The 16,336-nt window shown below is 38.5% G+C and overlaps 1 protein-coding gene across 1 annotated transcript in view; it reads right to left on the minus strand.

Moving 5' to 3' along the window:
* itpr1b (inositol 1,4,5-trisphosphate receptor, type 1b) overlaps nucleotides 1–16,336 on the minus strand; it is a 96,824-nt gene that overhangs the window by 73,595 nt on the left and 6,893 nt on the right. Inside the window, exons 4-13 of the mRNA XM_073468456.1 lie at nucleotides 6,439–6,554; nucleotides 6,235–6,321; nucleotides 5,175–5,333; nucleotides 3,278–3,376; nucleotides 3,024–3,107; nucleotides 2,621–2,767; nucleotides 2,260–2,364; nucleotides 1,812–1,856; nucleotides 1,671–1,700; nucleotides 963–1,117 (exon numbers count right to left, since the gene is read on the minus strand). Coding sequence (XP_073324557.1) covers nucleotides 963–1,117; nucleotides 1,671–1,700; nucleotides 1,812–1,856; nucleotides 2,260–2,364; nucleotides 2,621–2,767; nucleotides 3,024–3,107; nucleotides 3,278–3,376; nucleotides 5,175–5,333; nucleotides 6,235–6,321; nucleotides 6,439–6,554 — 1,027 coding nt within the window. The remainder of the gene's footprint in view (nucleotides 1–962; nucleotides 1,118–1,670; nucleotides 1,701–1,811; nucleotides 1,857–2,259; nucleotides 2,365–2,620; nucleotides 2,768–3,023; nucleotides 3,108–3,277; nucleotides 3,377–5,174; nucleotides 5,334–6,234; nucleotides 6,322–6,438; nucleotides 6,555–16,336) is intronic.

A 16,336-nucleotide genomic window follows, 5' to 3' on the forward strand; every position in this document is an offset into this window, starting at 1 on the left:
CACGGCTATCCTGAATATCACAATATTGCAACACCCCAAGTGCAGACCCAAACAATTCTCACATTATTATGATTTTAAAAGTTTTTTCATTGAAAATGAAAATTGTAATGTAAAATGGATCATCTGCACTAAATGTGAATCATATCGCAATAACAGTCAAACTATTTTTAAAACATATGTTGAACTGACTACACACAGGACAAAGTCTGAATAGAAAACAAAAATCTAGCCAATGAAAAGCAACAGAAATAATCAACTTTTGATCCCTAGAATAAATAAATAAATAAAATAAAAAATCCACAAACTGTATGACCACACTTCTAAAACCGTGTCCCCATTATCTGTCCTGCAACAACTAAAAACAAACAACAGTCTCACATTTGATTGTTGAGTCAATAAGTGGACAAGAACCCTTTCTATGAAGTCTTGGTTACCAGCTGTTTGCTCTGGTCAGAGTTGCAAAACAAAACAAACCGTCATTACCTCCGAAACTGCCTTCTTAGTAATCTTCCAAATTCCCCTTCGACTCTACACATGAGTCAAATGTTACCAGCCACTGTTTGATCCGCTGTAGTCTTGACATCACTGTGGTCTTGATTAGATTGTAGTGTTGACACATTTGTCATTCCACCCATTTCCCTCCATATTTTCCTACATCCCTGATGTTATGTTTCCATTACAGAACAGAAAAATACCTCACCCTGAGGGGTCTCTGACATTATATATATTATTATTAGATATTTTAGTGTCACGTCTTTGTCACTTCTTAGCAGTCTTGGGCATGTTTGTACACTGATGGTGTGAATATTCAACAGCATTGAGCATTATATACATAGGTAATCATGTTTGTATGCTTAGATGTCCTGAAGTCATGTTCTGCCTCTGTGATATCTGGATGTTACCCAAGTTTCAAATGAATCTAGGCAGAAGAACTACATTTTTGGGGTCTGGGTATATTATACCTGGGCACCATGGAGTCCCCGCCTCTCAGAGTGGTGGGGTCTAGCTCAAAGATGGAAGAGATGTCCATGCCATCGGGAACAGGCACCAAAGTGTACATGATCTTCTCCTGTGGAGCTCGCAGACGACCTCGTAATGCTTCATTATCTGCATCCAGCTGGAGTGAGAAAACTTGCAGTGAGAAGGAGCAAAGCATCGACTACAAATGGCAGTGAAGTTCACAAAATATACAAAAAACAGTGATAAAATACACTTTTGATCATGCACAATGATGAGGCCAAGGAGTGTGCATGTTTTCACTTTAACCCACCAGTCACCACTGATGTTAATTTCACAGATTACTTTCACTCTGGATTGAAGTAGTGCAGATCAGTGAGAAAAACTTCAGTAATCACACCACAGATTATTGGGCCTTGTTGGCACGTAGTTGACAACTACAGGTACACAACACTCCCATTTAGTCTGTGCAACACTGCCACCTAATGGTGATTTTTGGTGAGACAAACATCAGCTGAGACGATGGCATGCTGACACCCTGTGGTAATCTACTGCTACTCAAATGAAGGCACATACAAACCAAATCAAAAGAGTTATTGATGATTAAAGAGAAACTGGACAGAAAAGCAGCAAAGGTGGTAGTGCGCATGTGTAGACAACACAATGATTTTGTGCTATATTGCTGCAGCCAAGTAAAGATTATATGACAGTACCTGGAAATTAAAGGGAGTAAAGTCCACCACCTAGAGCAGAAAGCAAAGACCCAGCACATTATTGAACAGATTAGATCAATAGCAGTGGGGCAACCCGCGTGACGTTGCTAAGCACTCAGAGGAGAAGAGAATAAGTCTTACCGAGGATCGCTGCTCGGCACTCTCCTCCTCAAAGTCTTGATTCACCTGGGAAACACAGTCACATGCCAAATATCCTCCTCAGCATCATTTATTTCACACTGTGGTCACTGAACCTGGCATCCAAATTAGGTGTATGTCTCTAGACCAACTGTGTCAGAGAACACAGCTGATTAAACCTGAACTTAACGCTACTATATCAGATCTATACTGTTGCATGCATATGAAAGGAAATGGGTTGTGTGTTTTTGTGTTTTATAAGGTCTGTTGTTGCCCATGTTTTATTGTTTCTTTTTACAGTTTTCTTCATCGTCCTCTTTTTAACATTTCTACCCTAGTGAAGCACTTGTGAACTTTTTCTGATGATACTATACTAAATAAACTTTACTTACTTATAACATTTTAAAAGTGTAAAGAAATACAAAATAAAATAAATAAAAAAAGTACACACCTCACCCATCTCAGCAGCCAAATAACACCCTGTGGCTAAGTGTTTAAACCTGAACAGACTGTTCCAGTAGCCTGCACCTCCCCTACATGGGTCATGGTGGACGACCTGATGATGACAAAAGAAATCAAAAAGAAGGCATAAATAATTTCCCATGTCAAATTGGTATAGAGTTGCATTTTTTTGTGTAATTCTAGTATGATTATTTCTGTAATAATATATTGCCTAACAACGTTATGCTTTCTCTCTAATGGTTAGGGCACTCTCTCTGTTTATTAACTAGACAACTGAATGCCAAGTCTTAAAGTCACAAACGACAACAAATTAGCTTTTATCTGGAGATAAAAGAAGACATTGTGCTAACCTCTACTTCCCACAGTGCTTTGCTGCTTGTGGCAGAAGTGGCAGACTGTCGGCCGGTTGTTCTTAGAAAAACATACTGCTTCTTCCTGTGGTCGTCACATGTGAGGAACTTCTCCTGCTCTGCATGAAACAATCGGACTACATCTCCCTGAAATTAAACACAGACACACATACAAAAGGCACACACACACACGTACAAGTACATGAATAGTGTGTAACAGATAAAGCAAAAATGTTGACTGTTTGGTTAATATTTTGCTTTAGTTTTTATTCTCTTCCTTACAGTCTTTATTCTCTTCTCAATGTTTTTTCCTCACATACTGTGTTTACAATGTTTTAGTTTTTACCATGTTTTAATGTTTGTCTGCTTTGTGAATTTTATACAGAAATGTGAGGGTACCTACCCCTTTGAGTATTGTTTCCTTGTTGTCACTCCATTTCATGAACAAAACAACCTTCCAACTCGTGTTGCAATTTACAGAATTAACCTGAAAGGCAGAACAGAGACGTGTGTGAACATTGTAACATTCATCAAGACTTTTTTATCATTATAGGGTTAGTTATGTAAGTTACATATTCTACATGATAAAGACAAAGGGAAAACTACCTTATATCTAATTTATTGTACAGCTCTGGAAAGCAACAAGTGTTAATGTACCTCATTGCATCCTGGATTGTCAACTAGTTGGTGGCTGCTGGCATGTAGAGGCTGTCCAGCATTCACAGGGTTAAGGACCACTTTATCTCCAATCACCACCTGCAGCAGCAATATAAATACACGGATCATACTGCATTCAAATGAGTACTGGGTTTAGATCACTTCAATCAAAAGGAGTCTGTTACTGCCACTCAGAATCAAGAAGTGAAACCATATTGCAAGACGGAATAAAATATAAATGTCTTTTTCAAGTACGATCTTTAAATACAGTCTCATTGAGTGAAGGGCAACAGAACATCTTGAAACAAGATGAAATACTGCTGCTCAGGGGGCCCCTGTGTGGGAGTGAGCGCTCAATTCCAACTCAAAACCATAAGTATGTCAGGTCCCAAGATATTAGCCGTCATTCTTCAACACTGCAATTCCCTTTCCTCGCAAGGTGAACACAAACTGTAGGTAAGGGAGATCTGGTTACATTGGATCATGCTAGTCACCACATCAGCACTAGAGGGAGTCGTGGACCATACTGTGTATGAAAAGACTGGATCAGACAGGTGTAGCCCTGACCCAGAGCATCACTGACCAAACACAAAGAAATTCTGTATGTGAAGACATGAACAGCAAGCCCCAATAAGTTTTGGTCTACTCATCAGTAACTCATTTGTGTTTGCTCACACAACTTCGTGCATACACACAACAATGAACTCTGTAAGAGATCCACAGAAACACGTATTATGTGTAATTATTTGACAGAAGAAAAAGTGCTCGTTTGACCTCAAATGGAAACCTGAGTTTTCATACAACTTCTCTTTCCACTGCCCTTGACCAAGACACTGGCCTCCAAACTGCAGTTACTCCCAATCCCTGACCATTACCTTCCCTAATTTCCCCAAGGGGATTAATAACCTCTAACTTAATTAGCAAATTAGCCATCTTAACTCCATCAACTTCCATTAGCCACTTACAGAGATTGCAGCATGATCGGCAATGGTTCACAAGTCTATAGAACCATATTTCACATTCTCAAAAGACACAGCTACCAATTCAGGATTGCACTGTATAGCATTGAGATATTATCCTTTTTATTTCATGAATTATTCTTCTTTGTCAAAACGCAGCCCTAACATTACCCACAATGCAGCCAGACAACAGGTGATTCAAGCAGAGATTCATTGGGGTTGTGCGAGTAGATGTAGCCTCGAGCCACCAGCCTTAAGCGGAGTTGAGGAGCAATTGACTGACTGACTGACATTTTGAGGTATTAAATATTACATAAGTAATGTAATATTATCATGTTCTTTTATCAACACAAACCTCTTGTAAAACTACACAGTCACAAATATAGTCTTATCCTAATGCCTAAGGTGTTCACCATTATCTATGCAACTAATCTAGCTGAATGTTAATGAGTGAACCACCAAGATGCTAAGACATATTTGGGTGATTTTGCAGCTAAAATGAATGGATAGTTTAGATAACCAGTTATGTTCAGAGGGTTTTTTTCCCCTTTCTCTTTCAGCTTGTCTTGTTGGACAGGTTATAGAAATGCCACTCAAACCCTAGTGCCTGAAAATTATTTCGGAGATATGTCCAAAGTAAAATGCAGGATGTTTTGTTGACGTTGAGAAAACACTGCAGCTTTTTTGACTGTCAAAAACAACTCATAAACAATCTTTAAAAAGACAGATTGCAATCAGTTTGTCAGCAGTTCCTCATGCCTGGGAAATCAAGCACAACTAAACAAAAGGAAGTGCAGCCTGAGCTGATTGTCTTCTATCTTTAATTCCTCTGTCTTATAAACACAAGCTGTCTGTGTGTCAATGTGACTTCTGTTTTCAAACCCTGTGAAAAGTAATGTACCATAATCAACTTCAATCCCACACCCCACTCTACCCACACTGTCTCCCAGGGATCGCAGCTTGTAGAAGGGCTGGATGTAGAACCAGGATCCCTCATTTCCCGCTGAGTCCAGAGTCACTCTCATGGCATTCTTCTCCAATAGTGCAGGTAGGCGCTTGTTAACTGTCAGATATTTATTGCTTTTCAAGTGCAGCAACTGTTGATAAAACAAGAAACAGCAATACATGGTTACAAGACACATGGCTACTATAAATGACATACTGTTGAAGAAAGTGGACAGAAGCTGGAACAAAGATGGAAACATGTCACAGTCGGCCACAACTGGACCCGAGGGAGCGTTTTACTGAAAATATGCATCTCCATAACTGTTTGGTGCCTTTATTGCATCTTCACATTATTTAAGTACTTGAAATCTCTTTTCTTTAAATGCTTCCCATGACCTCTGCTGGTTCATCTGTTTAATCAGCAGTTCCCAGACCTATCAAAAATAATCTATTACCAACTAGACTGGAATCCTATAAGCTCTGCATATTTTTGGGAATCCCCGGCCAACTTAACTAAATGCCCAGCTTAATCCTATAACATGATATATGGTGTTAGAACCAGTGAGCTTGCAGAGTGGACCCGATGACACTTGGATGCAAAATGCTAAGTGCACCTCTCTGTATTAGATGCTATTAATATTATATGTAACAAAGTTAGACCATCTTTGCAAAGAAATTCTGAAATCTATCAATTATTTCCTATGGCATACCAGGAAACCAATTGGTGCTCACTTTACCACTGAAATGAAAGTGCTCTGCAACTAGGATATCCTACACTGTATGCATTGTGTGCATGTTCGAGCAGGAATGCATGACTATCTTGGGTTCAGATGATCTCATACCTGTGTGCAAACTATTCCTGGGCGGTGAGCAAAGTAAGATTAGACATTACAACAGACAACTTGACAGCACACCTTTGTGCTGAGGCAATTATTTAAAACTCTTCTCTGATTAAAACTGAATTATAGTCACTATTATCAGGCACACAGTGTCAAACATGGTGCTGTAGTTCTTTTAACCAAAGCACCTTATCTCATTGGTTCCTGAACGCACCTGGATGACATTTCCATACTGGATGACTGATCCCAGCAGCTTGCGATTTTCAGACTCATTCTGCTTCTTCTCCAGGTCAGCAGCATGCTGAAACGCAGAAAAGGGACCACAAACTGTTGCTTTATGTCACTTAAAAACGTATCCATTATTATCACCATGAAAATAGTCAAAGAGCAGATAAATAAAGGTGAAGAGGGCCCTTACATGGAGTTTGGTGAGGAGAACTGTGTCGGTGGTGCTGTTGCCTCCAGGTTTCGCCGCCTTCCAGAACTGTTTCTGTGCTGAGTATCTGTTCATAGGACACAGTCTGAAAAGGCAGTCTGAAGAAAGACAACAAGAAGGGAGAGTATTAGTTTTTCTCAACAAATACCTCACTACCTAACCTGATCTTAAAGAAGTGCAACTCTAAAGACCACAGCAACGTTTTGAGAAATTAGTCAACTGGAAATATTAGCAATGAGAAAAAAATAGACAACAAAATCATCTAATTTATCTTGCACTTTAACACTCCAGGTTTACACATTTACATTCAATGTGATATCAGTAAAAGCAGACCACTTATTTGATCTCAAGTGTAACAAAATGATAGCTTGTGTAAGACTAGATGGGGTGTTAATTCCAAGTGTTGTATATGTGATTCACTTTGTGCTAGAAAGCAGTAAATCCTGCACAAATTCTGGTAAAAACAAGACTAGACAAGTCTTAGCCAGTCAGATTACATAACTTTACTCCCAAGCTTGCTTTATAATACTAAAAAATATATGACCCTTGAATTCATCTGCACAAATCGTACTGGGCCATCTTCTCCTGAGAATCTACAAAATCTGCATAGATAATGCCATATTAATATTAAAGAGAAGGAGTTACAACAGTTTTGCCCAGCTTGGCGGTCTTGACATAGATATGCAGTAAACAAATCCAAATATTTGCATGAACCTTTTTTTCCTTTAGCTTCACAACTGGGCAACAACTTCCATTTGTAAGGGTGATATATAAAAATCTAATGGAAATATTGCATTAACATTTACTGACCGCTTTCATACTGCCCACAGGAGAAACACTTTCATTTTCTTAACTCTCTGTGAACTCTGCTCTTAAGGCTTCCTTGAGACCACAATATTATAAAATTATTCAAGCTTCCTATGATGTGAATATAGGCTATGAAACGGTGTAGATCCAGTGGTGTGGCCATTAAAGGGCATCAAGGCACGATCACCAACCAGACAGAAAATTTTACTTTTCTTTGGCATCTCAACAACACCAAAAAAACCTGTGGATTAACCGGGACAGCTACTCAGTCACCTTATTTGTACTGTTGATGCCTTCAGACATCCCACCCACAGTCAATACAAACCTCCTGCCAAATCCTCACACCTCATCTCTCACATACACATTTTTACAATGGAGTCTCAGTCAAGACATTTAGTGTTCCTGGTTTACTCGCGCAGCTGTCCAACAATAATATACTGTTTTAAACAAACCCTATGTGCCAGAAAGGATGAAATATGCTAATTTGTCCTTGCCGTGTAAAAACTGGAAGAAAACCATGTTGGGAATAATACTATTAAAAATCACTACACAGGATATAAATATGTCACTAATTAGTAGTCATACACATAGTAGTGTTCATAGACAGTACAGCTGTATGCTTACTGGTACAGGGGACCCTGACGAGCTATAACCAGGATAAAAATAGCCACTCTGCCATCCATCAGAAATGTGGCCAACACAGGAGTCTCCAGTGATTAGCCATCATGGGGCAGGGGGTGAAGGAGAGGAGGCCAAGGACCAATAAAGAAAATGGGGCACTAGGAGAACATCTGTCTGCCAGGAATGAACAAATGGGGTTATGGAGAAATAAACTGGGGCAGGGGGCTACTCAGCAGAGGGTGTGTTTACAGCACAAAACTATTAAGTGATAATGAAGATTAAGATTGAGAGTATTTGTTAAATTAGGTTTGAATAAAAACAACAAAACATTGATGCAACACATCTGAAATATTACGTCACTAATAAGTATAATGTCATATGTATGTATAATGTCACTATAATATAATGTATAATGTCACTAGTAAGAAAATAACTTGATGCTGTGAAACGGTAAAAAAAGGGTTCCGTCTTCTGTATTCTTAATTTTTGTAGGTAGTATATTTCAACTAGGTTAAATTGCTAAACAAACTTTACAAGGCAGTGAAATTCTAACTTTTTCTGACACCAAACCATTCACCAACTCTGCAGACACACCTGGTAAACAATTAACTTAGCAGAGTAGCTAGCTGTGGCTGAAATCACTCCCTATTTAATATAGAGGTCACTTTATTACAGTCTCTTAAATCCTCACTCCTGAGTGTGAAATTTATACTCTGTATCGTGACTTGTGTCACATTTTATAGATGTGAGAATTACAGCTGAGTGACTCTACACCTGTCAGTGATGACAGGCTTATTATACAGGGAGAAGTGAATGAGTGAACAGGGGGTGATTTATGGTAATGGTACTATAGTCATGTCTGTGTTTGACAAATTAAATTGTGGAAAAGGTCTACGGGTACAATAAAATGTTGTTCTTGTCACAGGTTGTCACACATATAATAAATAAACCTCGACCTCAGAGGTACTTGCTTATAGTATATAAATGTGGAGGTTTGACTCTGACTCATGAGTCAGCCTGGTGATACCTAGACAAGATGATAGTTTGGTTTTATTTGTCCAGGTTTTTAGATGTGTGTCTGTGAGGCTTCTGCCACATCCCCAGTACAACAACAGCATTGAAAAATTTGGCAACATTGTGTTTTACCAGAGACAATATCATGCTGTGAAGTGTTTTCCTTGGAATTGCTTTGGACTAATTAAATAATCCCTATATGGTACTTTATGAGCTTGTAATGATTGTATGAATATTGTTTAGATAAACAGTTTGTTTCCTTCTGTAAAAAAACTAGAATAACAGTTGCAGCACTCCTGCAATGCTCACAAAAAACAGCACACAATCTAATACACAAACAAGATGCATCAAGTAGCACAACTGAAAATTTACATCCTCACACGTAATCTCTGTAATTTTATAATATTTACCTATTTCTGGAGGAGTTTAACATTTAAAACAAAATGAATCCAGAGTATATTACTGTACTGTAGTGATGGTTGTGAGCACACAGAGATGTGCAGAAGCCCCCTGCTACTAATTTTTAACGAGGCAATCAGCATCAGCAATCAACCTGTATTTCACTAAACAAGCACACACACAAACACACACAAACACACATTCACATACGAACACATTCACACACTTAATTTTATGTACTGTATCAGCTACTCTGATCAGAGAGACAGAGGTTTAAACTGCAGTGTTACAGCTCTCCGTAATACAGACTATTTAAATAGCTCAAGTGTGCTATTAATACTCGACAGGGTCGTTAGGCTTTGGTCCTGGTACACTTTGCTTCTGTTCAACATTGGCCTTAATAAGATGGGTAAGACTACAACCTGTGGCAGAGTTAAGTATGTCCTCACTATATCTTAATTTTTTCTCTGCTAAAGGGAAAAAGAGGAGGCGTTTGTTCTCATCTGAATCTATGCCCTAAGGACAGAGGCTGATGTATCCTGTGCAGATGCTAAAGCCCCCTGATGCAAATTTTGATTTGTTATATCAGGCTACATAAATGAAACTGATTTGACTTAATCATAGATATTTAATACAACACATTTCCAAATGAGCCATAATATGTAATCTGGAAACTATGTTCTCAAACAGCAATTTTTCAAAATAACAGATACAGTGCGACATGTGGGGTCAAACATACAGCTGCAACCAGCATCTCTATAGGTCACTCTGTCAGTCGGTCCACAACACTTTCCTCACCCTTTGGCAACCTTTTCACCGTGGGAGGCTGACATTTGGCCAATTGGCTAAAAAGGGGATGTGGCAATTGGAATGGCCTATAACAAACTACTTACATGACTGATAGGCCAACAGCACATTGAGTGTAGGCAGGGTTAGTCTGCTGTTACTGCTCTTCTTCAGTGGTGTTGAACCACCACTTTGAATATGATTTGAATAGCGCAGTTAGAAACGGACAAGTGCAGTTGATTCTTTGCATGCTGAAATGAAAAGGTAGTGCCTTGTTTAAATGCGTAACGCACTGTTACCCATCTGCTTTTAACCCAATCTATACAACTCTTCTTGTTACAGAAAATCCGCATAAAGGCCTCTGAATGTACAGGGCCACTACAACCAGCAGCAGATAACACAGTGAGTTATAGCTTGCACTTGCAGCTTTTATGCACCAGGTGTGTCAGAGAATATATGAATATATGTCCTGAGCATTTATTAGCAACATTTCTGGAACCTGAGTTAAAAAAAAAACTACTGATTTAGAAGAGGGGTGACTTTTAACAATGAACTGGTAAATAAACCAGTCAGCTGTTTTCAAAGCAATATTGAGCAACTAACAGAGGCTCATGAGGCTAAATCATTTGTGTTTGAAAACTAGCATACAGGTGCATCAGTCAAAAAACTGCTGCTGAATCATTTTAAATGTTTATGGGACAATATCCCAAAAATCATGACACCCAACCAACTCATTTGTCCATTTCCATCACTTAAATCAATCAGAGAAAATGTAATGATTTAAATTATCGCATACATGCCCCTTTCTCAATGGTTCAGATCAGGATGTCTATTGAGTGTGTGTTAAACACACCAACAGTATCTCATTAAGAATTGAAAATAAAGTTGTTTATGCCTTTACTGGTCATGCATTGATGGAGCTCCAGCAGGGCACATCGTGCTGTTCCAACATCAGGATGTGATTCGATCTGGCAGCCATGTTGGTGCTGTCTGAGTTCTAGGAAAAATCTGTGTGTAATATCAAACTTCACCTGCTGTGAACCAAAGAGCAGTGAATCACCTGAACTGCAAAATGATATAAACAGAGCACACCCTGACAGACTATCACAACAATAAAACATCTGCTTCTTTACAAAGCACTATTTCCAGTGATACACCCAGTGACAAGAAAAACAGGAACACTTGTGATATACGAACATAAGGCCTGCAACAGATTCTAGGAGTATAGGCTCAGCCCCGCTATTACTACTTTTTTTCACACCAGTAACTGGGTTTCCATCCAAATGTATGTATGTATTTTGTGAAAATGCGCAAAAAGCAAATGCGAATTCATGCCCGTTTCCATTCGTTATTGTTTTGCGGTTATTGGGAGAGGAGGAGTGCGCCGTGAGATTACGTCATTAGAGAGCGCGGATGTATCCATGACAACAGTTGACACTCAGCTGACAGTTGACACTCAGCTGACACTCAACATCATGGACAATTTACTGGTGAACCTGTCGGCTCTTGGGAGAACATTAGCTACAATTTTGTCAGCGTTCACAGCCTACAAAACCCTCCTGAAGAGGAGAAGGAAAAGAAGATTTTTAATGTTACGAGTGCTGTCGGAGTTTGCTGGAGGGAGACTGCGTCGTTCTCCATTTGTTTGGGAACGTCGCTGGGTGAAGGACTTTTGGGACGTCGTACCACGACGTCACATCCAGGTTAGTCATGATTTATTTGCAAAACCTGTTTCCATAACAAAAAGTCGCATTTTCCTTTTATCGATACGCTGACAAATCCACCCCCTCCAAGCGTAAAAACTTTTTTGCGAATTTACTGCCTTTTTTCGAATTTCTGGCGTTTCCATCCAAGTATTTATTCGCAATTTTTGAAAATGCGAATAAGAAAAGGTGGATGGAAACGCAACTATTGTCAATGGTTCCCACACTCACACAGGACTGAAGACTTAAAGTCTACTTCGACGAACCAGGACTGAGACCAGACAATCCCAAAATAGCTTTTTCTTTAGCTAGTCAGAGGAACTGGTATGCTTACAGCTTAGAGGGCTGTGCCTTTACTCATCAAATCTGGAGCTACAGTACTTAACTAAAGCTGTATTTCGTAAAGGCTAGTGTTTTCAGAAATATAGATTTTTCAATACATATTGATTTTAAATATTTGAAAGAGTTTCAATACTCATTTTCAACAGGATTGATACAGTTGCCAGCTGCGCCTTGTTGCTCTCGATCGAATTGACACAAATCATGGTCTCTGCTAGTGTGAGTAGTTATCTTAAAAAACATCATATTGCATGGCCACTACTGTATTGCAAGACCAACGTCCTTGCAATATGATGTTTTTTAAAGTAAAATTTGTTATACAAGTTGCAAAGAAAGAAAAAGCACATGTGACTCCTCTTGCTTGCAACCCACAGGTTAAAGTGAACAGGGTTAGCCACAGAGTTAGCCACAGAGTTAGCAGCAACTTTGACCCAGGTATAAAAAATGGTACAGAATATCAATATTTTTCAAGGTATTGTATCAAAGTTAGAAATTCCAGCATCGTGACATTACTAGTATAGGCACATCCCTCCAGTGCTCTTGCTAGTGGGATAAGGGCAAAGCAGTATATGGTGCATGAGCCACTGGGTGCGCACACACAATACACTATCACTTCACCAGAGATCAATAACCACTTCATACCTCACCAATGTGTCAGAGCTCAATCATCACAGTGCACAGATGGCACAGAAAGTACAATTCACGATGGTTCACCTGTATGTCCTTCCCCCATGGTGAACAACATACAGTATAACCAACTGCTGTGAGAAGTGGAGACAATAGTTGCACACTGTAACGGTCCAGCAGAGCAGAGGAGAGAAAACAAGTCTTTATACACTGAGAGGCATGATGGAGTGCACTGTTATACAACAAGTAGTTCCGACCAAGCAATCCGATTGGCCAGCTAGACATTTAGCATGTGCTCAAATCAGCATGACAGCACACCTTACTCATCACTAAAAATATTACTCAGCCATTTCCATGGTAACATTGTAACTGCCAGAGTTGGAGCAAAAGCCAATACACACACACATACATACATACATGCATATATATATATATATATAAATATTTATATATATATATATATATATATATATAAATATATATATATATATATATAAATATATATATATATATATATATATATATATATATATATAAATATTTATATATATATATATATATAAACATATATATATAAATATATATAAAAATATATATATATATAAATATATATAAATATATACATATATACATACATACATATATACACATACATACATACATACATACATATATACACACATATATATATATATACATACATACATACATACATATATACACATATATATATATATATATATATATATACATATACATACATATATATATACATATACATATATATACATATACATACATCCATCTTTTTACAATACATTTTGACTTTTAGACTTAAAGAACATATAGTTATTGGAAATGTTTAGATCATACAGAAACTGTTCAGCCTTGATGTTACTAGGCGCTCCTGCATCCTTCATCAGCTGTGCTGGTGAGCAGGGTGCACAGCACTACTAGCTAGCTTACTACATGTGTTTGTGGATGTAGTAGCTAATTCTGTCCCCGTAAAAAAAAAAGTCAGCACATATTGAACATTTATAGCGAGACTGAGCTAGCTATGCAGTTTTGTGTTTGTATGTGTCGTATTTATTTAGTTTGGGAAATCACAGTCTCTAGAAAGCAATAATGTCAGCTCAAGGCTGACTCAACAAGGACTAGAAATTGCCTCTGTTGCTAGGTCGTTACTAAGTGTTGGCCAACTGACGTTAAAGCACACCCTCTCATGTAATATTACTTATCTAAAGCATCCCAAACAACAATCAGGCTGACAAACACTCACACAAAAACGAGAAACTACCATGGATAGAAGTGATGAAAGAGCAAGGGGAGTTAACAGATATTAAGAATTGTTTAATTACAATAACTTCTCTTTCAATTTCAAAGATACGAGTGGAAACTATTGTTCTTCTGTATTTTTAAAATTTTTGTTTTACTCAAATGTAGCTTAACTAGGTCATGTGATATATGACTTTAGTACACTTTAAGAAAAAATAATACTCAGACCTAGGGTTGGGTCGATGAACGATGCCATCGTCCATCGCCGATGGCTTACAGCCATCGACTACGAATCCCTGACCATCATAACATCGTGATTCAAAAGGCTCCCCACCAGAGAGCACAATTAAGAGGCGTGTCCCTCAGGGTTGCCATAGGGCAAGAGTTGTTGTCTGTGATATGTGGGGAGAGGAAATGAAAAGAAGTATGTTGCTGCTCAGTGCACTAACATTACGTCTCCATGTCCCATTCATTATTGTCTTAGGCGAACCCAAGACACTCAGTTAAATTTGCGGCAGCAGTGTTTCTTTTCCCGTGGGCCGCTGTTTCTGTCAGTCATGCCATTTTCATACACAGTTTTCCTAGCTCAGCTTCCTTGGCTAGTTGGCCAAAGTTGTTTTATGCATATGAGGCTGAACAAGCTAAGTTACAGACATGTGGTGTTGAGACGAGGATGCTTTTAAACCTGGCACAGGGATGTATGTTGGTGGTAACAGGAGTTTCGCCTGCAGGGTGTGACAGTTGCGACAATATATACATAATGAGGTACAACAGTTTAAACAGAAAGGGAAGCTGAAACAATAGAAATGCATGTGCTCTTCACAAAAGACAAATTATACTTTATTTTTAGCTGTATAGCTGCTAGCTAATCTGTGCAGATGTTCAGGCTATCAGGTTACAGCCTGTTATTGGATGTTTGGATGTAATGGCAGGTTGCTGTCATGGGCCTGATGCCTAACTCTGAGTTGCAGCCCGAAGAGAAACTATTCACTCTGAGAACCAGAACTAAAAACAAAAGCACTACATGTGGTAGATACAAGATTATTACGTATGTCTACACAACAAAAGAGCCTTTGGTTGGGAAAATGTTCACCCTTGGTCATCTTTTTCAAAAGATAAAGATGGACACTTAGACAATGTAAGGGCTCTATCATTTCTGGCTAGATGATTCAGAATATACGTTCTATAATTGCATTACATTAGAGGATAGTAATGACATCGATATAAACAAACAAAGCTGTGTGATGACTCAGCAATTTTGAATCTGATTCAGAGATTCAATTCATGTTGTGTCCAAAATGACTCCATGACACACAACAAAAAAACCATGAGACAATGCATTTACAAATCTATGTTGTGGTAAAAAGACCTCAAAGAAAACAGTCCTCCGCTCAGTGAGTCTGTGTGCATTACCCTCTTCCTGTTACACGCAAGGATGAAAGCACCAATTATGACAAAGACAGGGACACATTAAATAAGTTGCTGCAAGGCTTCCACGTATAATAAGGTCAACTGAATTGAATCCATTTGGAAGCATATTGATCCGAGTAAATGGATATGACATTGGCAACTGTGTCATTTCACTTTCTCAAATTTACTAAAGATCTCCGTCCGAAACCTGCCAAAACATCTATAAATTAATTTTGTAGAAACTGGCAGCCAATTTGATACACTCAGTGGCTACTATATTATCTACACCTGTTGTCAGCTGTTCAGATGATCATCCTTTTCTGTAATGAGGATCAGAATTTGCTGTAAAGGTTAATGTCTCCCCCTCTTGTGTTTAACGGACAGTAGTTGGTTGAGTAATGTGTCCCAAATGTTTTCATTAATTTCCTTCCAAGTGAGCATATCTGAATGCAACAGCACTCACTGGTATTGTTGCTAACCATCACAGCTACAGTCAACCCCTTTTTTAAATAGATGCTTCCAAACAGATACTATGCCAACATAACCATTGTCATCTCAACATGGTTTCAGGAACATGAAAGCAACATTTTTTCAATCCAGAGACCACATTTTAACATAGTACAGCATCTTTTGATAGAAAAGGAGGGACAAAGCATGAATGCATTATCTAAAATCTGCAAGCACTATTGACCAACAATATTTAACCAGTATGAAGCAAAATCAAAGAGAAAAATACCTCAAAGAATTTACACTGTTAAAACCAAATGGCCCCCTATATAACTCAGTACTTACTCTACTATTACGTTTAGTAAATATTTAACAGCACGAGAATCGAGTTAGAACAAGAGACCATCTTGCAATGGGGTCGGGAATGAAACCAGGATACAATGGTCTGCAAC

This window comes from Pagrus major, chromosome 6 (genome assembly GCF_040436345.1).
Source record: "Pagrus major chromosome 6, Pma_NU_1.0".
In the NCBI taxonomy this organism is placed as follows: domain Eukaryota; kingdom Metazoa; phylum Chordata; class Actinopteri; order Spariformes; family Sparidae; genus Pagrus; species Pagrus major.